Source organism: Sinocyclocheilus rhinocerous, unplaced genomic scaffold, assembly GCF_001515625.1.
Source record: "Sinocyclocheilus rhinocerous isolate Xijiao unplaced genomic scaffold, SAMN03320098_v1.1 scaffold2538, whole genome shotgun sequence".
In the NCBI taxonomy this organism is placed as follows: Eukaryota; Metazoa; Chordata; class Actinopteri; order Cypriniformes; family Cyprinidae; genus Sinocyclocheilus; species Sinocyclocheilus rhinocerous.
Window position 1 is genome coordinate 164,675 of NW_015626366.1, and position 24,104 is coordinate 188,778.

Sequence of the window (24,104 nt, forward strand, 5' to 3'; positions counted from 1 at the left end):
AAAAAAAAAAAAAATGTCTTGTGTAAATCTCTGCTCTTTGACACTAGAACACTATCCAATAAGTGGACTAACAATAACGTCATTACTGCATAAAGCAACAGGTTGGACTACTTACTTTCTGTCCACTGCAGAAGAAGAAACAAGACACATGTTACTAATCTGAGCCACATTGAACCCAAAACCGTAAGATCCATATCCATACTTAGATGTCATTGTGATAGGTGGCAAGCTGGCATGATCACGGTGTGCTACTCAAGCATCCTCCAGTGTGTCGGTCTGTTTGTGGCTCATTGAGTCTTAGCATGCTCTCATTCACATGAACACCAATGAGGCGCATCTCTCTGTATCCTCAATACAAAGAGGCCTCTGGGGATTGGTGAAGACTTGAACAGAGAGGGGCCATCAAGCATTCTGTCTGAATAATAATTAGAAGGGGATGATAACATTGGATATTAAATAAGGAGCAGCAGACAAAATGCTGCTTCGCCCTCTTGCAATCACGGCCTTCCATCCACTCTAGTCTAATGACTCTCTCAGAAAGCTCTTAAGGTTAATTTAATGCAAAACAGACCATGCCATCTGCCAGGATTCATGGGTAAGAATGTGCACTGCCTTCCGGTTGAACAACTAACGCATTTGTTTTCCAAGCCATGAACCTTGTGCATTGGTGAATCTGTCATTTCAAAAAGGTTTATCTGCGGTTAGTAATAATTCTCCACTATTATTACTATTATTATTATTGTATATTCCTTTCTTTCATTTTTTTCTCGATTTTTTTTTTTAATGGTGAGGACTAAAATAAAAATGAATTTAATTCAATAGAAAAATAAAAATATAGATTATTTTTGTCCATTTTGGACTGTTATGAAAAGAACAAAAATAAGAAAATAAATAAATATTATTATTATAAATCATCGTGCAATTCTACACTTCCATAGTCTACTTCTAAAAAGTAAATAAATATAATAACATACATACAAGCATATACATTTTCATAAAATGTGAATATAAGAAATCATAATTTTCACAAAAAAATTTGGATTGTTACAAACAGCATAAGAAAAATAAAAGAAATAGGCAATTACTATAATAATAATAATTTAAAAGTCACCTTGAGTTTTACAATTTAGCACAACTACGAGGTAAAGAAACATAATAACCTATACAAGCATATACATTGGCATACGATATGACTATACGAATTACATCACCAGTTTTTGTATACTAAAACCCTCAAAACAAACGCTAATTCTATATCTTTCTTTTCTCATTTGCAGCTCAAAAAAGGGGAAAAAACACTAATATTGTAACGCTAATAGCTACTGCAAATAAGAATTCTATTGTCGTGATTTTTTTTCCTTTTGAGGATCTTATTTCGTAATCTTAAGTGCTGTGGACAAACGCTTAAACGCACAAAATATGCATGCTGGCGTCTTTACACTTCAAACCGCATGCATGCAACAAGTGGCCAGTCGGTCAAACCCTGAACAACAAGTGTCTGAACTCTTCCAACGTTGAATGTGCATGAAGCAGCTTCCTGCATTGTGGGCGTGTCTACAGATTTTTAAAGGAATCATAGGACTTTGATTGGTTCGAGTTTGCTTTTCTTTCCAGTGATTGGACAATTCTATTAGCTGCAACGAGCTGATTGGCCGCCTGGTCTGTACTCAAATTCAAAACTTGCGACTACGCACTCTGGTTTTAAACGGTATTTCAATGCAGCTCAGCATCACTGACACATGGATTTACTGAATCGTCGTTCATTTAGATGAGTTATAAACATGTCGTTTAAAGTCGCGAAAGCGGAGTGTTTGGACTTTAGTCCAACATTTGATTCTCATTGTAGTCGCGATAAACCCGGCAAGGAAAACAACACTTCAATTCCTGTGCTGCGTTTGCTTCAGTTTTCTAGGTCTCCTTTCGTGTCATTTGGGACGATCAAGTTGGGATCATCAAAATCTCTGCCTTTACGAATCGAAAATCCCACCGACGATGCAACAATGACAGTCATTGTGGATAAAATTTCAGCATCCAACGGCTTTTCGGTTGATCAGAGGTCTTTTACAATACAAGTAAGAGTAAACAAGAAGCTATGTGTCTAAACCTAGTGAGCTTTCCAGCTTAACAAAACAAAGAAAGTCTATGAATGTGGTTAAAAAAAGTGTATTGCCTATTACAATTATGTTAAAGTAAAATAAATATCGTACTATGTGAATGAGACATGTTTATTAGTGTATACATTGGAGGGTTTATTCAGATTACAGAATTTACACATGCACCAAGCTATTTTGCAATATGTAGAGAAATAACTCACCAAGAAATGAACATTTTTATTAATTCACCTATATCTTTATATTTCTTTATTCTGTGGACAACATGCAAATGGTATTTGTGCCATCTAAATATGAGCATATTAAAAATTAGTGTGTTATTGATTACAAAACACGAGAAGCAGCTGCATTGGATGTGGTAGTTTATGTCAAACCTGATGGGACACATCTTGACACACTATATTTGAGAATATGCAAAGGTAGAGCTTATCTGTGCTGAGATTAATAAGTGTGTTGTGAAAAAGACCAAAATGTACCTATGGAATATTCCGCATGAGTTGAATGGGCTTCTTTTATGCAGCCTTTTGTAAATTTTTGGAGCTTGACAGCTCAGACAGTCCCTATTCACTTTCATTATATAGAAAAGAGCTGCATGAACATTCTGCTAAATATCTAATTTTGAGCTCCACTGAAGAAAGTAGCCTAAGTCGTAAGTTTGGAACGGCTTGAAGGAAAGTTACTTAAATGCACATTGTCTATTTTTCAGCCTGAAGACAGCATTATTTTAACTGTTACTTGGACACCAGTGGAAGAAGGTGGAGTTCGAGAACTCCTCTGCTTTGTTGCAAATGGAATCGTCAAACATCAAGCGATTTTGCTTGGGAAAGCAGAGGCGACAAAAAAGAAAAAAGTAATCTCTCTCTCTCTCTCTCTCTCTGTTTTATTTTTTAAAAAGTGACTCTATTATTCCATTTTTAAAATTCCTAATCCCAATATTGTTTTAGGAGTCTCTTAGGGTTACATGCATGCAAGGTCAAAAAATGCTGTCGTTTTCTCAAAATATGCATTTAATATCACCTCATTTTCCAGCGATTCTAATATGATTCGTTCAAAGCAGTTAAAAGATTCAGTCTCTCTAAACACCTCCTTTCCGCGAGCCTACTCTACTCTGATTGGTCAGATGGCCCAGTCTTTTGTGATTGGTCTACCGCGTACAGCACATGTTTGAAACAGTATGCCCATTGCCATAGTTCTGTATTTTTGAACACGCGATAGAAATTTATGTAAACATATATTATTTATCATATTTGGGTCAGTGACAAAAAGGGGTTGGCAAGATGAGAAATTCAAAACGTTTTAAAAGCATGCATCAGGTATTTTAAAATGTACACAGTGTGTTTATGTTGATTTTATGTAATTAAAAATGACATATGCACCATTTTTTTTAATTTTTTTTAATTTTTTTTTATTATTATACAGAAGTTAAGACTGAATGTACCTGAAAATGTCAAATGGTGTAACTGCCAAAGAATGAGAAATATTAAATATTGTATCCACCTAGATCGCAAGTAAGCTTACTCATAGAAATAAATACTTCATTTTAAAATATCACACAAAAATATATTTTATTAGAGTTATCTCTAAATGTAAATTTTAATGCGTTTTTGCAATATTTGGCGGGACATGCTGAAAACACCCCGTTTTCTAAATAATCTTTGACAAATTATGTAAAAAAAAAAAATTAAAAACCATGTTATTATACTAAACTAGATGGTTACATTTTATTCCACATAAATTTTCCTGTATATAATTATATTTTTATGAAAAATACTGGTTACGCCAATTGACACAAACCAGTTATACTCACCTGACCATGTTGCTTCTACAGCCAAAGTCCGTTGTTTGTTGAAGAAATTGACACTGAAAATCAAGCATGACTGTCAATAAGTTCAGCTGAAGTGCTTTTTTTTCAATGCTTAAAAAAAAAATCTGGCAACATGAATTTATCATAGTGATGAACAGTTAACTCATGTCTCATATTGTAATTGGAGTTAAGAAACTATATCTGACAAGAAACCATCATAGTGATGAACAGTGAACTTGTCTCGTATTGTAAATACAGTTAAGAAACTATCTGACAAGAAATCATCAGAGTGATGAACGGTGAACTCATGTCTTGTATTGTACATGGTTTTTCCTGGCTCAAAATGAGGCGGAGGTGGTACCATCCTGATAATGTGCACACAATGTACCCACCCTTCAACTGGCTGAAAAAAACTTTTTTACACGCAACGTATTTTAGGTGTTACAATAATTATATGATTGAAAAGAATTACAATTGTAAAGTTACATTTGACAAAAACAAACCTGTTGAACATTAAATTAAATACAACATACCAGCTAAATGCCCTTTTGTAGCTATTTTTTGTAGCTAACTAAGCTAAAAGTTACATCAGCTTGGCATTTCTCATGTAAACTTTCTTTATTGTTATGAAAATACCCTTTTAATAATAGTTTATTAAAAGTTTAACATAAATTACATGTTTAGGGCCCTATGAAATGTTTTATTTTCTTTAACCATATGTTTTATTGTTACCAAATTCTGTGTTGTAGCATGTCTAATTATTTGAATGCGTAAAAACAACTTTATTTAATGAGACGGCAGATGCTGAAATCACCGCGAGCGTCACACGTCCTGTGGCAAGCCAAATGGCGTTAAAAGCGTTGCTTTTTACAAACACTAAAATGCCGTTAAATACGGTGTTTTTTACCGTTTACGTGCGTCTTTTTACAGCGTCTGCTATCAGGATGGCGTATTTGATGGCGCTAATGCTGTTTTAAAAAAAACGGTGTTTTGTATGTAAACGCGATTTATCTATAGCGTAATTCTGACTCTTTTGGCTTGCCATAGTGTAGTAAATGAAACCACGCGTCTCCGCCATTCAATCATTCATTTATACAGAGATTATCGCGTAATTTGAGTTGATGCTCATCAGATCACATAAATCAGTCGAAAATCAACAGAAATGAATCTGTGTAAAGAAATATCAAGTAAACTTGTATAATAATATCAGATTTTTTCCAAATATGAACTAAAAGCTCTAATGGACGCTGTTCAGTGATGCTTGCACGTGACTGCCTGCCTGAGTTTTGTCGACAACCAGAGGCGGCACAAAATTTGGCGGAGGCGGCCGCCTCATAATTCTCTATGCAGGAAAAACCCTGGTTACCCCGTGACATGTATCCGTCATGGAAGTGGGATTCGAATTACTAACGACTCATTTAGGCTGTTCCGAGTCTATTCTTTATTTTGGGAGACAATAACTTTATTTATTGTGCACTTTCGGCTTTACAACTTTCCAGATCGTTTACATTCACATACAGCTACATTACACAGTGCATGAAAGGCATAATAGGGGCACTTCAAAATTTACACAGAGGATGTTGTTTTAGGATAATGTTGAGTGATAACAAATTGTTGTTTTGCAGAAAACCTTATGGGATTCAATTAAATCCAAGAAGGGTGTCCCGGCACCCTCAAAAGAGAAGAAAGTGTCTTCAATGCCAATAAAGTCTGCAAATAAGACATTTCATGTCTCTCGCCAGTCGCAATACAGAAAAGATAGAACATCCAACCCATTGTCGCCATTGAACCAGGAACGCTCTGCCTATTGCTCCAATGCCATAAGAGTGAATGCACCGTCTTCCACTCCTGAGATGTCAAAGCCTGCTTTTGTAACAGAAAAGTTTGATAATGTGCATTTGCAAAAGAACTCGCCAGTGGTCGTATTAATACCAGCAGAAAGATTGTTGGATACACCTGGTAACAAGAATGTGCCCTTTTCACATGAAGCAGAGTGCAGAGAAATCACAAGGGTTTTGAATAAAACACTCTCTCCTGCCAGCACCCCAGAGAGGTTTGGAAAGCCATTGTGCTTTCAGAGTCCACTTCCGGTGATTGGACAATTCACACAAGATCAAAGTCGAGAGTCAGAGAAACCGTCTCTGTCTGTAAAAGATGCTCTGGATGTTATAGGATCAGATCTGTCGCATGCGGTGAGTCCACCTAATGCTTGCTCAAGCTTTGATTTTTCTGATTCTCTTGAGTCTGAAAAAACAGATCCAGAAACTTCATTTAGAGCAGCTGCAGTCATTTCACCACCAGTTGAAGGTGCTCACCCAAGGTTGACTTTCTGTGTGAAACCCAACGAAGTCATAGGCATTGAATCAAATCTTGATGCATTTAGGCTGAAGGCGTTAACTTTTAGCAGCACCACAGTGACCAAGTCAAATAAAGTGGTTGATGCCCTTGTTCCTGATGGTCCCAAGAAGTTTCCTGTGAATTCTACCACAGTGACCAAAGGCAAAGCAGAAGCTTCTGTCGAGAGTCCAGGCTTGCGTAAGAAGAAAACCTCCAGGCGCAGGCTCTTGGAGAAGACCTTGGAGCTCTCAGAACCAAGTAATGCAGAATCCAACACAAGTTCTCCTGACAGCATCTCCGCTTTACCTGTCATTAGCTCAGATTCAAGTCCAGATGTGGCACTAGAGCCCACATTTTCTCTAACTTCAATACAGGTTACAAAAGAGAAGCCAACCTTAAAGTTATCCCCTCCTGAGCAGCTTTTGTCCTCTATATCTCCCATACGACCTCAAGTTTTGCCCTCCGTTAGTAGCTGTCCGTCAAGCGGTCTGGAGTCAGCAGCTGGTAACGTCTCTGACAAAGTGCAACCAGGTCTTAATCAGGACCAATTTCCTGTGGAATGCAGGACATTTGTGCAGAGTAAAAAGAGAAAAAGTGATGAGTTTTTGAGAGGTCACTCGGAAGACAAGTCAAACGTCCGAGCAAAAAAGTGCCACGCTCCGGCTCATGCAACAGAGAGACCAAGCCATGAAAGAACGTTCACTTCAAGGTCCACATCTGGACAGCAACGAAAAGCTATAGGTAATTCAAGTGTACTCATTGTGCTTGTCATACAACAAATCTAGTATGCATTATCAAATACATTCTGGTGTACATTATTTGAGATGTTTGGACATTCTTTTTAAATGAATAAAACCTATTTTTTTTCCTAAAGCTCCACCAAGTTCAAGAAAGTTCACAAAACCTCCACCAAAGAAATCCTTTCCAAAAACGACTCAAAAAGGTAAGAATACATTGTGTTCCTCCTTTTTAGAATGGCAGGTCTTGAAATAGACTTTGAATAATGTACCGAAAGTACCATTTTAAATGTATTTGACTGATATAGATGGTCGGTCTGGGAAGTCACTGAGCAGCTCGAGTCGAAAGCCTGCAAGGATCGTGGCTGTAGCGCAGGCCAAACTGACTTTTATGAAGCCGACACAGACTGGTATGTTTTCACAGCTATATTCTCATAATTTTTGTTGTATTTTAAGAGGCATAGTATCTTACATTGTACAATCCTGACAGCCATACCGAGACATCCACTGCCATTTGCTGCAAAGAACATGTTTTATGATGAGCGATGGATTGAGAAGCAGGAGCGGGGCTTCACCTGGTGGATGAATTATATTCTCACTCCTGATGACTTCAAAGTTGCTACTGAAGTTATCAAAGGTTGGCTCTTTTGTTTTTGTTCATATACTTTGAATTTGAATCATTTTAAGTAGGCCTGGGCGATAAAACGGTATCGATATTTATCGACGGTACACCTACGATATAAAAACGATATAAAAAATGTTCGATATAGGCACGTGCTATGAGTGACGCAGACAGCACACACAAACATGAACACATGCTGAATTGAGTGCTGTGCCTGCCTGTGATGAGGAGATTGTGAATAAAAAAATGAATATTAGTCGAATTTAAAATAAACATTTGCATTTGAATGTTAGGAATGTGTCAGGGAGCGTCATCAGTGGCGCACGAGATGCGGTGATGATGTAAGTGCGTTGTTGCATTTTATTGTTTTGTTAGTCTAGCCCACGAGATGCGCCGCTGCTGTGTTATGCATTCAAAATATTAGAGAAATATAGAAACTCAATGCGGAGAAGATCTTGATTAGGTGAAAACCGAAACCAAGCCATTCACACAGAACGCATATTCAGCGCATTTTTAGACGGACAAATATGACCGCTGCACTTGCGTCTCACACAAGAGATGTAGCCATGCAAAGTTATAACAGTTTAAACTTTTAGAAAACACGTCGCAAATTTGTGGAGGTTTATTCCTTTTCACTGCGTCTCTTATGTTTTTAAATGCAATCTTTTTGCGATTCGGCTCTTTGTATTAAGCAATGCATAGCCTAAATACGTGATGCTGTTTTGTTCATAATTGTTTATGCAATTTACGAAAATATATTTGATTTATGAGTTAATTTAGACGTAATGCAGGTTTTTTTATAGACTTTTATTTCCCTGCGTTGACAATTTAAATGTGCTGCATTATTTTGCTCATTGCGCCCTCCTGTGGCCTCGGGAGACAAGACATGAGAGAGGCAGGGCATAGAGGACCTACAATAATGTACAGTATTTGAAAAATAATGTGTTTTTTGAACATTAAAGCATGTCAACATATTCTGTTACACCAAATACACAAAATAATGATCTTTAAAAAAGCATCATATGACCCCTTTAATGTAAAAATACAGTGGTTAAATAAAAAAATAAAAAAATTCTATTGCTGTGTTTTACAATTCAATACCGAACGATATGAAACATTATATCGTTGATACATTTTTTAGCTATATTGCCCAGCCCTAATTTTAAGTTATTTCCGCAGCATTCTTTTAACATCTTTCTTCCTTTTATTGTGTCTTAGTGAATGCCTTATCATTAACTATGGGGTACGACAAATTCAACATACCCAAAGCACCTACAAAAGAAGAGATGTCTTTTAGAACCTACACAGCCCGTCAACGGCTAAACCGCCTTCGACGAGCAGCTTGCAAGCTTTTTACATCAGACACCATGGTAAAGGCCATCCAGAGACTGGAACTGGAAGTGGAAGCCAAGAGGCTCCTTGTGCGAAAGGACAGACATCTCTGGAAGGACATAGGTATGAGATGCAAAACGATATATGCTTTGTCATTGTGAATTATGCTTGTAGGACGTGGGCAATCACTTTGCACATCTAACTGATTGTTGTGATCAAAGTTTCTTGTGCTCAGCAAGGCTGCATTTATTTCATCAAAAAATACAGTAAAACAGTAATTTTGTGAAATATTATTTTATAAATATATATATTTTTTACTTTAATATATTTTAAAATGTAATTTATTCCTATGGTGCAAAGCTGAATTTTCAGCATCATTACTCCAGTCATCAGTGTCACATGATCTATCAGAAATTATTATAATATGATGATTTGATGCTAAAGAAACATTATCAGTGTTGAAAGCAGTTGTGCTGCTTAATATTTCTGTGGAAACCATGATAGGGTTGTTTTTTTAGGATTCCTTGTTGAATAGAAAAAATGGAAATCTTTTGTAACATTATAAATGTCATTACTGTCAATGTTTATCAATTTAATCTGTCCTTGCCGAAAAATATTATTAATTAAAAAAAACAATCGTACTACTAAAAATACTCTTACTATGCTATATTGTAAATATTTGTTTTATTGGACTAATTTATTTATCGTCTCTTAAAGGGATTGTTCACCCAAAAATGAAAATTACCCCATGATTTACTCACCTTCAAGCCATCCTAGGTGTATATGACATTCTTCTTTCAGACGAATACAATCGGAGTTATATTAAAAAAATCCTGGCTCTTCCAAGCTTTATAATAGGAGTGGATGGTAGCCCAAAATTTGAAGTCCAAAAAATTGAACCAGGTTTTCCTTTGCTGTAAACAAAACTTGTTTATCGCGAGACCAGCATATTCTCACTGGAGCTTATGCTACGCTTACGTCCTACGTCATCTGCTGGACGCCACTCTCTCGTGAACGCGTGTACGACAGTTAGCGGAAGTTAGAGATTAAGGTTTATAAAGTTGTAAATATGGATATTTTTTTTTACACAAACGCATTGCTTCGCTTCGGGAGGCCTTTATTAACCCCCCGGAGCCGTGTGGACTTCTTTTATAACGGACTGGTTCAATTTTTTGGACTTTTGGGCTACCATCCACTCCCATTATAAAAGCTGGAAGAGCCAGGATGTTTTTTAATATAACTCCGATTGTATTCGTCTGAAAGAAGAAAGTCATATACATCTAGGATGGCTTGAGGGTAAATAAATCATGGGGTAATTTTCATTTTTGGGTGAACTAACCCTTTAACTATTGCCCCTTCTACATATTTATATTTGGCAGTTTGTCAATTCTTAATGGCATTTCAAGATCACTTCTTATGAAATCTGTAGAGTTTATAATATGTATTTTATTACTGCTAATGTCTGTTTTGTAATGAACCTGCTTTAATGGCTAAAGTGGTTTTAAATCAGGTATCAGATAATCTGAAAATGTAGTTTCCCAGGAAACCCTGAAACAACCAAACAAACAAAAAAATCTAATCTTATTTAGAAATCTGAGGATTTTCCTTTGAAAATTCCTTTGAAAATGTCCTTTCCTATGCACACTTGAATTGCTGCATGTTTAGAAGTTAGAGATTAAGGTTTATAAAGTTGTAAATATGGATATTTTTTTTTACACAAACGCATTGCTTCGCTTCGGGAGGCCTTTATTAACCCCCCGGAGCCGTGTGGACTTCTTTTATAACGGACTGGTTCAATTTTTTGGACTTTTGGGCTACCATCCACTCCCATTATAAAGTTTGGAAGAGCCAGGATGTTTTTTAATATAACTCCGATTGTATTCGTCTGAAAGAAGAAAGTCATATACATCTAGGATGACTTGAGGGTAAGTAAATCATGGGGTAATTTTCATTTTTAGGTGAATCTTTTTCTCATTTTTCACCTTTTATGTTTATTTCTCAGGTGAGCGTCAGAAAGTTCTTAACTGGCTGATATCATACAATCCACTTTGGCTGCGAATCGGACTTGAGGTATTTACTTTTCTTTGGGAAAACATAATGTTCACTTGTCTGCTTGCTGAAAATTTTTTTATTTTTTTATTCATTGGCTACAATCTGTTTTCTTGTATGAAATATCACTTACCCATTCCTTGTTTCAGACAATCTATGGAGAGCTAATATCACTTGAAAGCAACAGTGATGTCATGGGACTGGCCATGTTTATTCTTGGACGTCTGCTGTGGAACCCAGACTTAGCTGCTGAGTTCAGGCACCCTAAAGTGCCCCATTTGTACAGAGATGGTAATTGAATTTATTTATTAAAATTAATTAATTTATAGATTTTTTAAAATTTTCTTTTAAAATATTTCTTTTTTTCATAGTGTTTATTATTATTATTATTATTTCTTCTTCTTACTTTTGCAAACAGTGTGTCTGCTACAACACGTTCTTTATTTTTTCACTTTCACTCATCAGGCCACGAGGAGGCGCTTTCTCGCTTCACTTTAAAGAAACTAATCCTGCTGGTCTGCTTCCTGGATAAAGCCAAAGAGTCCAGACTGATCGAACATGATCCTTGTTTGTTCTGCATGGATGCTGAATTTAAGGTGTGTGGGTTTATGTATATATATGTTAAACAGGAAAAAAAGGTAGCATAAAGGCAGTTAAAACACAATAAGTAATTTCACAATAGTGCACTTTTTTTTATTTTTCTGTACTTCCTTCCCTATAGTCAAGCAAAGATCTGCTCCTAGCGTTCTCTCGGGACTTCCTCAGCGGTGAAGGCATTTTGTCACGGCACCTCAGCCACTTGGGCCTAGATGTATCCCATGTTCAGACTCCTCTGGATGAGTTCAACTTTGCCGTGAAGAATCTTGCTGTTGACTTGAGATGTGGCATTCGTTTGGTGTATGTTTGATTTGAAAATGTTCATTTTTGCATGTTTATTGTTCATGCGTCATAATAAAATGTCTTCGCTGTTGTTACCCAAGCCAATATTTAGATTTGACATTTAGAAAGCCTATATATATATATATATATATCTGCACTAAGTGTTTTTATATTCATCTTCAGACGGGTCATGGAGCTCTTCACTCTGGACTGGACTTTGTCTAGAAAGCTGCGGATACCCGCTATTAGCCGCCTGCAGAAAGTGCACAATGTTGATGTTGCACTACAGGTTCTGAAAGACAAAGGTGTTGACCTTAGAGATGAGCATGGTGAGTTTCTTGATGGTAAATAACTAACAGTGCCTTTAGAATCTGAATGAAAAAAAAAGCACTCTGAATGTGTCATTGTTTTGAAGGAGCGAACATTGACTCCAGAGACATTGTGGATGGACACAGGGAAAAGACCCTAAACCTCCTGTGGAAAATCATATTTGCCTTCCAGGTATCGACCAGGGCTGAATAACACATCTTCAGTCCCCCTTTTTTTTTTTTTTATAAATAATTTGTATGACTGATGCTTATTTTAATATCTTCTGATAATGTATGTGTGACTGTTTTAAATATTGACCTTACATTCTGATGCGCTTTTATCTCTATAGGTGGAAGTGCTACTTGATGAGAATCAGCTCAAAGAGGAAATAAGTTTCCTCCGGAAAACGTGGAGGACAAAACGGAAGCTGGCCTCATTAATGGCTAACAGTGGGATTGCAGTGACCAGGATGAAGGCGAGACAAGCATTTGAACATCCCAGCCAAAAAGTGACACTGCTTATGGACTGGATCAGTGCAGTTTGTGAGTTCTACAGTTTAAAGGTGAGTCACATTAAAGAAATAGTTTGCTAGTTTATTCATTCAATACAGGTTTGTTGATCCAAACTTGCATTTGGTTTTTCTGGAAGTATTGCAGAAAGTTAATAATACATGAGTTTATAAGATATCCTGCATAGGATCCTTCTCTGAACAATATCTCTCCATTATTTTTCCAGGCTGAAAACTTCACAGTGTCATTCTCAGATGGTCGTATCCTGTGCTACCTCATTCATCATTACCATCCTGGTCATCTCCCTGCAGAAGAGATTCAACAGAGAACAACGCAGACCATTGAATGTGGCCATCGTGGCAGAGTGGAGCTCAATAACTCCTCGACTGACTCGGACTGCTCTTTTGAAAATTTGCCCACAGTACAAACTGGTACTTTGAATAAATGACAATTTTTTTAACATTTATTTTTAGATGAAACATTCCCATAATTGTGTGGTAATTTATACATTTTAACACTATAAATGTCTCAGAATGGTTTGCTTTTTTTTTTTACCTTGTGTTCAGAATCCCCGTCAGTGAACTTCAGAGAGCTACTTGAAAATGAGAGAAGTAACTTTCAGTTGGTGAACACTGCCGTGTCTTATCTTGGAGGGGTGCCTGCGATGATAAATCCAGAGGATATGTCCAACACCATCCCAAATGAAAAGGTAAAAATGATTGTAATCCCCTTCCACATTTTGGGTTCGCAGCAAAGCATACTTGTTGAAAAAAAAACTGAGGTTGTGTTGAAATGCTTTTTTATATTAATGTATATTTAATGCGTATTGATAAATTGTGACTTTTTTTTTTAACCCAGGTTGTCATGTGCTACCTCTCCTTCCTCTGTACCCGTCTTTTGGATCTCCGCAATGAAACGAGAGCAGCCCGGGTCATCCAGGGTGCATGGCGGAGATACAAGCTACAGAAGGACATTGAGATTATTCAGGTAAGGGTACAGTTTTTCTACTTTGTAAAGCTGCTTGGAACCTTTCTATGCTTAGATTTTTTTTTCTTATGTTGAATATGCTCTGCATACACAGCAAAAGAACTTGGCTGCCACTAAAATCCAAGCCGTTGTGCGGAAGTTCATCATGAGAAGAAGAATGATTCAACAAAATAAGGCAGCCAACAGGATCCAGACATTCTGGAGAGGATGCGTTGCACGGGAAAAGTTGAGAGTGCTGAAAAAAGAAAAACAGTTTGCTCTTCAAAATGCAGCTGCAACTGTAATTCAGGTATTTTCAAGACGATATGTAATACAGCTCATCCTGTACTGTTCTACCTAGTTATATAAAATTTTAATATTTTAGCAGTTAGTTAATTAATAAATCAATTATGGATTCTCTTCTAGATGGCTAATTTTAATTTTCTTGTCCTCCCATAGAAATCATTCAAAGCTTGGAGGATTCAAAGTCTCCTAAAGAAAAACCATGCCGCCTCTGTGATCCAAGCAGCCTTCCGGAAGTGGCATGCAAAAAAATTGCTGGAAAGAAATGCTGCAGCCTTGCGCATTCAAGCATGGTACAGAATGCAGTGTTGTAAATCCCAATACCTGGATATGAAAAGGAAAGCTGTTTGTGTTCAAGCATGGTTCAGAGGTCACCTTCAAAGATGCAAGTTCCAGGCTTTAAAGAAAAGGCATGATGCTTCAGTTGTCATTCAGAGTGCATTCAGGGCCTACCTCGTCAGGAGTCACATATCTAAAATGAAGCAAAATGCAGTTTTGATTCAGAGGTGGTTTCGAGCCTGCATGCTAAGAAAAGCAGAACAGAAGAGGTATGTTAAGATTAAATGGGCAGTTCTCGCTCTGCAAGCAGCTTTCCGTGGCTGGAAAGTCCGACGATCTGTGGCTCAGCACCACCAAGCTGCACTTCTGATTCAAACTGCTTTCAGGCGGTTTATGGCCCAAAGGCACTATTTACGTTCAAAAAGATCGGCCATAGTTCTGCAACAGAGATTCAGAGCTAAAGTACTTGGAGACAAGTTACGACAAGAGTATATGGCTCTTAAACTCGCTTCAGTAACAATTCAAGCAATTTGGCAAGGACGTGCTGAGAGGAGGAAGATCAGTCAACTTCACAGATTTGCCAAAATCATTCAGTTGAACTACCGTAGATATGTGGCACAGACACGGTTTTTGGAAATGAAACGGGCTGCCATAGTCATTCAAAGACAATACACAGCCTTCAGAGATGGACGGAAAGTGTATGCAGAATACACTGAAATGAAAAGAGCAGCCATTGTGCTACAGAGTGCTTATCGTGGCAAGAAAGCAAGACAAGAACTGCAGAAGAAAAACAAAGCAGCAACTTTGATTCAGTCTGTGATAAGAGCACATAGTTGCCGTCAGAGGTTTTTAGCTCTAAAACATGCAGCTATTGTCATTCAGCAACGCCATCGGGCTTTCACACTTGGACGGTTGGAAAGAAGCCATTACGTCCATTTGAGGCAGGCAACTGTAACTCTACAGGCCATATATCGGGGTTCCAAAGTGAGGCAAAATCTGAGACAAGAGCATCAAGCCGCTACTATCATTCAATCTCAATTCCGAATGCATAAGGTACGCATTGCCTTTCTTGCTGCAAAGTGCGCAGCTATCATCATACAGCAGCAATACAGAGCCTACAGAGTTGGCAAATGCATGCAAGCTACTTACTTGCAAATGAAAAACGCTGCTGTAGTTATTCAGTCAGCATTCAGGGGAATGAAAGTTCGCAGCTACTTAAGAAAATCTCACCAAGCGGCAACAGTGATTCAGGCACATTTCCGTGGACATTCCCAACTCAAAAAGTACCAAAGACAACAGTGGGCCGCATCAGTTTTACAGCAGCGATTCAGGGCAGTGATGACTAAAAATACTGTCATGAAGGAATATATAGCCATAAAAACAGCTGCCATATGTATCCAGTCAGCTTTCCGTGGCATGATGGTAAGAAAGCAAATTGCAGAAAGGCACAAATCTGCAAAAATGATCCAGAAGACATGTAGAGCATACAAGCAACGCCATGATTACCTTACTCTCAGAAATGCCACTATTCGTGTTCAGCAACAGTACAGAGCAATTGTAAGTGCAAGGCAACAACACAAAAGGTATTGCTCCTTGAGATCAGCCGCCATCACTTTGCAGTCTATGTACCGAGGGTTGAGGGTAAGGAAAGAAATCGACAGAAAGCATAAAGCGGCCTCTGTGATTCAGGCAATGTACAAAATGTACAGAACTAGAGTACCATTCCAAGCTATGAAACTGGCTGCATTGGTCATACAGAGGCAATACAGGTGCCATCTACTGAGAAAAGAGGCAAGAGAGAACTTTTTGAAGCTACGGCGTAGTGCAACTGCAATTCAGGCTATTTACAGAGGAAATCGTACACGCCGTGACATTGCTAGAATGAATTTTGCAGCCACGGTCATTCAAAGGAAGTACCTTGCCCACAAACAGAGAAAGCGCTTTTTGTCCATCAGAGCTGCTGTTGAATTCTGTCAACGACACTATAGATCCGTTTTGGTAGCAAGGCGCGATCGGAGAGATTATTTTGCCAACTGCCGAGCTGTTGTTGCAATCCAGGCAACTTTCAGAGGAATGCAGGTCCGGCGACAGATCCGAAGAGAGCATGAAGCTGCAACAATCATTCAGTCCCATGTGAGGAAGCACATCCTCAAGTTGCGCTTCCAGCGACTTCGGCGGGCAGTCTGTACTGTTCAGCAACGTTTCAGAGCTAACAAAATGATGAGACGAGAGATGGCAGCACTGCAGGAACAGAAGAGTGCTGCCTTGATTCTGCAAGCAGCCTATCGTGGCATGAAGTCCAGACAGACTTTGAAGCAAATGCATCAGGCTGCCACCACCGTTCAGGTGACTTTCAGAGCTTATAGTGCTTGTAAACGGTATTTAGCCATGAAATGCGCTGCCATTGTCATTCAGCGAAGGTTCCATGCCACAAAGGTAGCGAAACAGCAGAGGAAGCATTTTCTTGAAATGTACCATGGTGCACTTGTTCTTCAAGCATGTTATAGAGGTCTTAAAGTTAGAAGGCAACTACTACAACAGCGTCAAGCAGCTGTCTTGATTCAGTCTTATTTTAGGAGACACAAAGAGATGGTTAAGTACCAGGCCATGAGGTTGTCAGCTATCATTATCCAGAGCCATTACAGATCATACATCCAGGCTACAGCAGATCGGGAGAACTATCTACGTTTACGAAAGTCCGCCATTATGCTTCAAGCAGCTTTTCGAGGACACTCTCTAAGGAGACAACTGGCAGAAAAGCAAGAAGCGTCCATCATCATACAGGCTGCTTTTTGGATGTACCAGCAAAGGTCCGCATTTAAGAGACACCGCTGGGCAGCAAAGGTCCTCCAACAGAGATTTAGAGCTCGGAAACTTCGAGACGAGCAGATGCGTAGATACCAGCAGGTAAGAAATGCCGCTGTATGCCTGCAGAAGTCTTTCAGAGGGATGAAGGGGAGAGAACTGTCCAGACGGAGCAAGGCTGCAAGAACCATCCAGTCCTACCTAAGGATGGCTGTCCAACGACAGCGTTTCTTGAAAGAAAAGGCTGCAGCAATTGCGATTCAGTCTGCGTACAGAGGCCATTGCGCCAGAGTTCAGCATGCCAAGATGCAAGCAAACGCAGCTGTCATCCAGAAGTGGTACAGATCACTTAAACTGGTCCAGAAAGATCGGAATGGTTTTGTTGCTCTTAAGCAAGCTACACTTACCTTGCAATCTGCCTTGCGTGGAATGCTAGCGAGGAGGCTTGCAAAAAGAAGGTGGGCTGCAATCAAGATTCAGTCTGTGATGCGCATGCATGTACACCGCAAATGGTACGTGACGCTTCGCTCAAGTGTCCTGAAGTTGCAGACTCATTACAGAATGTTTGTGGCCCAAAGAAGATACTGCAGGTTGCAGGCAGCAACTGTTACTCTCCAAAAGCATTACAGAGCTCATAGGGCAACAGTGGAGCAGAGGAGCAGTTATCTGAAGACACTCCAGAGCATAAAGATCCTTCAGGCTAGTGTGCGTGGACACATTGAGTACAGAAGATTTCAGAGATTGCGTGCAAGTGCCATCACAATTCAGGTATGCAATTCACCATATTTGTATTCTGTCTTGTCATTTATTTCATCCTGATTCACTTTGGAAATTCAACAGAAGTGACTAGGAGGCTTAACTGGGAAGGCCAAACTTTTTTTTCTTACCCCCAAACAGTCACATTACAGAGGATTGATTGAGAGACGCAGGTTTCAGCAACTCAAGGAATCTGTTTTGGTCATACAGAAGTGTTACAGAGCTTTCCGTCTCTGCCAGAGAGAGCGTGCACAGTTTCTTCAACTGCGAAAGTCTGCTGTTGTGATACAAGTAAGCATGTAACAACTCTAAAACAAATTTTTCTTAATTTTTCCTTGAACCTCTAGCACCTGTTCCTGCAAAAATCCTGCTTCTGTTTATTTAATATACACTTTTGTGTTTCTGCTGATGATCCTGTTTGAGATATTTGGATTTAAGTGTGTATGTTAGATTTTTATGTTTGGTTTGTCTCTGGTTTACCTCAGACAGCATTTCGGGCTTATCAAACAAGACAACATGCTGTGCGAGCACAGGCAGCTCGGAAAATTCAGGCCTGTTTCCGAGGATGCATAGCTAGACGAAACTACATTTTAAAACAAGCTGCTGTTGCAACCATTAGTCGGTGTATTCAAGCAAGACGCCAACGTTTAAGGTAACAAATAAAGGATATAATATTATTCCCTTCTGCTTTTAAATTGTCACAAGAAGTCACATGGCCATTTGTCCTTCACTTTTAAGATTTCTAGCAGTCCAGCACAGTGTCCGAGCCATTCAGCAAAGATGGAGGGAAACTCTAATCGCCAGAAAACAGCACGCTGACTTCCTGAGGTTTAGAAAATCTGTTATATACATCCAGGCGCTATGGAGAGGTCAAAGAGTGAGAGATTCCATTCAAAAGGTGCTTGTTCTTTTTGTGGGAATAAACATTTATTATAAAATTTTTTTATATATTTCTGTCTTTAAAGGTGCACTCAGTAATCGTTGTCTGTTGTGCTTGGTCACAGTGGCAACCATGTTTGACTTATACTGACACCTAGTTGTGTGGAAGCAGCATTACACACTAAAGCAAAGTTTTTTAAATTACTGTTGTAGAAATGTGCTGTCAACTAATATATATGTGTGTATGTATGTATGTGTGTATGTGTATATATGTATATGTATATATGTGTGTATATATATATATATATATATATATATATATATTCAATAACTTAAGATTACTGAGATTAAGTTTTGATGGTCATGTGATTTTCAACATGGCAGCCCTAATAATGCGACCCGCTCCATGTAGCATAAATCTTTTTTGGGGCTACTGATACAACTGTAGTCTTTTCATACGAATGTACATGATTTTAAACATTTATTTGAATAACTGTTATTGTCTTTGTGTAAAACTTTTGAATAATAAAAAAAAAGATTGAGTGCTCCTTTAAGTTGGATGTAGGTGAACTTTGAAATGTCACACTGTTTTGTGACCAGTTTGCATAAATTCCGGTAAGCAAAATTTACTTTGTGCAACAATTACATCACTTAGTAAATACACACAATCTAACTAAAGTTTGTTTTCTGGAGATAAAAAAAAAAGTTTCAGGGAAACTCTTACCAAAGTCCATTCATTTGTGCAGGGATTGTTGACATTATCCTGTGTAATTTTGCTTGTTTTGCCAAGTATTTCCTTTGGTCTGTTAGGCCTTGACTGATTTTTTAAAATAATTGGGTCAATTGCCCTGTTAGTGTGTTGTGCTACATGCAAAACTTTTGCTTTGACTTCAAAAGAACCGCTGAAGCTATAGAAACAGTCCTACTATTCACAAATGTATTTTTGACATAAATGTTTAGCAAATTTTTGAAATCATCACTAAGCCTTCAGTCTATTTATTTTTTTCACAGCAAATAACAGCTACTGTGAAGATACAGTCAGCTTTCAGAGGCTTTAGCCAAAGACGTCGATATCACCAACAGAGAGATGCTGTCATAATTCTACAGCGCCATTTCCGAGTTTTGCGGCTGGCCAGAATTAAAGAAGAAAATCGAAGAAGACAACACAATGCCACTGTCTATCTTCAGGCTTTGTGGCGTGTTTGGCTTGCGAGACGACAGGCAAGTTGTCTTTATATGTATGAGTAATGTTATAACTGAGGCTGAGCTAATTAAAGGGGTCATATGATGCAATTTAAATTTTTCCTTTCTCTTTTAAATGTGTTACAAGCTCTTGGTGTTCTGACTCACAGACTGTAAGTACGTTTTATTATATTTAAAGAATTTGCCACTGATGATTGAAACGCGAGTTTTTTGGGCAGTGTAGAGTAGCACTTGTTGTTTGTCATTTCTCCGATCACAAATGCAGACATGGTTTTATGTTTATGTGGTGCGACGCAACTCGTAAAAAGACAGTATACGTCATAATCCGTAATTATGTCCCCACTGGATGCAACAAATGCCTCGTTTATAATGGTTTTTAATGTTTTTGTCTCGTCGCTCCGGCCGGGACACGGCATCACAGTATGGTAAGGGGCGTAACATTTCCGTCACACGCTTGAGGTATTCGGCCAATCACAACCCAATTTTATTTATTTTTGTTGTTGTATGTTTGATCTGCTCTCCCAGTTGCCTAAGACAAATTTCTCCTAAGGGAGATAATAAAAGAGAAACTTAACTTAACAACGCACTGGATAGCTGGCAAATCACAGCACAACTCGCTTTTCAGACCGATGAGCTTTGTAAAAATTGACGCGTTTCAGAAAGGCGGGGCATAGAGGAGAAATAATAATGTACAGTATGTGGAAAAGAATGTGTTTTTTGAACCTTAAACTGCATAAACACATTTCATTACACCAAATACACCAAATAATGTTCTTTTTAGCAACGCCATATGACCCCTTTAAAGTAATTGTTCAGCAACCAGCTAGTTGGAGTAGGTTACTTAATGCCCATCCCTGATTCTTTAGTAACTGAGCGGTCTCAGTATGCTAAAATTTAATCAGTGTTTCAATGTCTTAACCTGTTCCCTTTATAGGTAAAAGAAATGGCTTGTGCTGCAAGACGCCTCCGTTTCACAGCTGCTGTTTACCGTCATCTCTGTGCAATAAAGATTCAGAGAGCTGTGCGAGCACACTGGGCTCTTAAATCCGCCAAGAGGAAGATCTCTTCGGTCCTTTACATCCAGGTACATTTAACCATCAAAAGATAAAAAAATCTTTATTACATAGTGACTTTACCCCACAACCCATGACAGACACGTAATAATATGTGATGCTCTGGGGACCATTTCTCACAAAAATGTATGCATTGTCCATGTGCACTTGAATTTAAAATCATTACTAGGATTTAGTGTGACCAAGAAAAAGCATTTTGTAAGTTTAGTCATCTTGTCTTTATCAATTTTACTGCCGTTTTATATGCATTATAAACTTGCAAAGTAAATTTGTTTTGTTAGCCAGAGATAACCTCATGGAATAGACTATTAACCGCTAGCTTGTTCTGCTTGTTATGCATTTAGCTTAAAGGGTGAGTTCACAGATTTTCAATCAGCTTTGAATTGTTACAATGTTGGTAGTATATGTAAATGAAAAATGTGTACTCTTTCTCTGTTACCTGCATCGAGATACTTTTGGTGACAAATAAATGGGGATATCTTAGTGCAGATAACAGAGAAAGAGTACACTGTTGACAGGTCAGGGCTTTTGTGAAAATGACAGATTTCTGCATTTTTGTATCCCTGCTCAGACAGTTGGATCGGACCCACTGCATTATGGGTGTTGAAGTTTTCCTCTTTTTTTTTTTTTTTTTTTTTTCACAGCGATTTTTCTTTTTTTCTGGTCGTGTAGCACCAATTTAAATAAAATAATTTTTACTGCATATAGAGCCAACTTCTAATAAAACCCTATCTTGCCAACGTTGAATTACATCTTTACTAATAATAATAAAGTATAATTTCAGTGTACATTTCTCTTTTTCTCTGCCCCAACTCTCTTTCTAGCAATGTTTCAGGGCAAAGCTGCAGAGAAAGAGATATCTTAAAGACAGAAAAGACATCATCAAGACCCAGAAGGCAGTGAGAACTTGGTTACATCGTCGCAACAAAGCTGCCGCTACTATCCAGCATGAAGTTAGGAAGCTCCTTCTGAGACGCCGCAAGGAGAGGCTACAACGTGGAATAATAAAGGCACAGGTATGGTGTCTTATTTAATACATATATACTGTATGTAATTTACTCCATATTTACTGTTTTTTCAAAACTTGGTTTCATTAGTCCACAAAAGTGTTAATGTAGGTGTTGGAAGTGTTTTCAATTTTAGGGGTGAACAACTCTATTAATTTGAATTTTTATAATGGGATTAATTGTTTTAAGGCACTCTGGAGGGGTCATTGTTCAAGAAAACATCATGACACAAGCAAAGTCATTTCCATGAGGCGTCGTCTCAGGAAAGTCAATCAAAGGGTGAAGGAAGAGGACAAGCTGTGTAACAAGACCACAACAGCGCTAAGCTACCTGCTTGGACTTCAGAATTATGCTTACATTCTTGCAGCCTTGAAACATTTGGGTAAGAGCTTGTTTTTAAAGTTAGGAGGTTGGCTGTTTCATAAAATGATAGCTAATGTTATCTTTTTGTCATGGTGCAAGATACTGCCACCAGACTTTCACCAGAGTGCTGTGAACGTCTTGTGGAAAGTGGAGCAACACACACCATCTTCACTCTGATAAGGAGCTGCAACAGAAGTGTGCCTTCAATGGAGATCATCACATTATCCATCCAAGTCCTTCTCAACTTATCAAAAGTATGTTGCCTCATAATTAAGGATTTAGGGTTGTTAATCTGTATCAAATCATCTCATATGCTGATTAATTAATTCCATATAACAATGTTGATTTTTGCTTCTTCTTTTTCAATATATTTTTCAGTACAACAGAACCATTGATGCAGTTTATGACGTGGACAGCTCTGTAGAAACCCTACTGGAGCTTCTGCAGATCTACCGGGAAAAGGCTGGAGATAAGGTTGCAGAAAAAGGAGGCAGCATCTTTACCAAGGCTTGTTTTCTCTTGGTCCTCTTAGTCCAGGATGAAAGAAGAGCAATGGTGGGTGTTTCTTTCAAGCAATTGGTTTCAATAAAAGTAAAAAAAAAAAAAAAAAGTGCTATCATTACAGCCCAACTTGTATTGAACCTGTAGCCTTTTAAAGTCATGAAAACAATTAATTGTTTGAATGTTCTTTTCAAACAGGAGGTTCGAAAGCTTCCAAAGGTTTCCGATCGCATTCGCAGCATCTACCGACTCACGCTTCGGAAATACAAGATGGATGCTGAGAGAAACAAAGTCAAACAGAAAATGAACACCTCTCTCAATGGAAGTTTTCTCCTCCAAGCCACTCCTCGAAAATCAAAACCAGTGGCCAGGTATGGAATTATCCACTATCTATAAAACCTTTCGCCATAGTCTGTGTTGTAGGGAAGACACTGATCCCACCAACCTTCTGATTTATCTCAGGTTTGCTCCAGACTGGGTACTACGGCGTGACAAATTAAAGGACATCGTGGATCCTCTTCGTGCCATTCAGATGCTGGCTAACGCTCTGGCTATTGTGCCTTGAAAATATTGCAGCAAGAAACATGTTACGACCCTGTGTGCTGCCAAAGTGTTTAATTGTTGCTCAGAATTGTAAATGCTGTGTTTTTGGATTGTGTATATATTTTTTAAAACTGTTTTATCAAAATGTTGTGGATGACTGTTTGGCGCATATTTGGGGTCTGTGCTAAAAGATATAGCACAAGTTAGCTCTGAGATTCTGTAAATACAAGTGCTGTTTGGAATTGATTTCTTTGTTGTTGTTGTTAACTCTTCCTTCATCACAAATCTGGTATTACACACCAAGAAGAATAGCTATATTGGGGTCCACACCAATAGACAAATAGCCATGTAATGTGCAGGAGAACGTATGGTTTATATGGCAATTATTGCAAAATAGACTCCCTCAGGCCTGATAACCCTGTCAGGATTTATTTATCCCATAGATATTTTGTTTCTGCTTCCTAAACATGACATGGAAGGATATTAAGCAAAATTAAATTAATTATAAAGACACAAAGGGTGTATTTTTATACAAACATTTTAAATATTTTATTTACCACCGTGACTTGTGCAGGGTCTATGAAATGCATGAGACCTTACAAGTATCTTAACACACTTATAGTTTACTTATTTCATCAATGCTTTTGGGATTTTATTTTTTTTATGAATTAAAATTTCCATTGCATCATGTTATTAAAGGGGTGGTTCACTGTTTTTTTTTTCTAGGCTTGATTGTG

General features: G+C 38.2%; 2 protein-coding genes and 1 pseudogene across 2 annotated transcripts in view; 1 reads left to right on the forward strand and 2 right to left on the reverse strand.

Annotated features, from left to right (window-relative positions):
• Nucleotides 1–200, reverse strand: part of LOC107712228 (protein crumbs homolog 1-like) — a 21,191-nt gene extending 20,991 nt beyond the window's left edge. Inside the window, exon 1 of the mRNA XM_016517410.1 lies at nucleotides 116–200. Coding sequence (XP_016372896.1) covers nucleotides 116–200 — 85 coding nt within the window. The remainder of the gene's footprint in view (nucleotides 1–115) is intronic.
• A 1,477-nt stretch (nucleotides 201–1,677) lies between these two features.
• aspm (assembly factor for spindle microtubules) lies at nucleotides 1,678–23,616 on the forward strand. Its single transcript, XM_016517396.1, has 30 exons — nucleotides 1,678–2,072; nucleotides 2,818–2,961; nucleotides 5,541–6,993; nucleotides 7,127–7,195; nucleotides 7,298–7,399; nucleotides 7,480–7,626; nucleotides 8,830–9,066; nucleotides 10,946–11,013; nucleotides 11,142–11,283; nucleotides 11,458–11,588; nucleotides 11,714–11,889; nucleotides 12,055–12,200; nucleotides 12,287–12,372; nucleotides 12,530–12,742; nucleotides 12,916–13,120; nucleotides 13,256–13,398; nucleotides 13,548–13,676; nucleotides 13,771–13,965; nucleotides 14,115–17,810; nucleotides 17,940–18,089; nucleotides 18,284–18,450; nucleotides 18,537–18,696; nucleotides 19,689–19,898; nucleotides 20,815–20,964; nucleotides 21,778–21,969; nucleotides 22,150–22,342; nucleotides 22,423–22,577; nucleotides 22,702–22,878; nucleotides 23,023–23,195; nucleotides 23,287–23,616. The coding sequence occupies exons 1-30, from the start codon at nucleotides 1,782–1,784 to the stop codon at nucleotides 23,387–23,389; spliced, it is 9,603 nt and encodes a 3,200-aa protein (XP_016372882.1). The 5' UTR covers nucleotides 1,678–1,781; the 3' UTR covers nucleotides 23,390–23,616.
• Nucleotides 23,617–23,799: 183 nt separating this feature from the next.
• LOC107712237 (complement factor H-related protein 1-like) overlaps nucleotides 23,800–24,104 on the reverse strand; it is a 5,752-nt pseudogene continuing 5,447 nt past the window's right edge.

Excerpts from the sequence above, each read along its gene's own strand:
- aspm (XM_016517396.1), top strand. The coding sequence starts at position 1,782 with ATGTCGTTTAAAGTCGCGAAAGCGGAGTGTTTGGACTTTAGTCCAACA. Across the intron at positions 17,811-17,939 it reads CAAGTGCCATCACAATTCAG|TCACATTACAGAGGATTGAT; the intron begins GTATGCAATTCA and ends ACCCCCAAACAG. Across the intron at positions 22,578-22,701 it reads TCCTTCTCAACTTATCAAAA|TACAACAGAACCATTGATGC; the intron begins GTATGTTGCCTC and ends TATATTTTTCAG.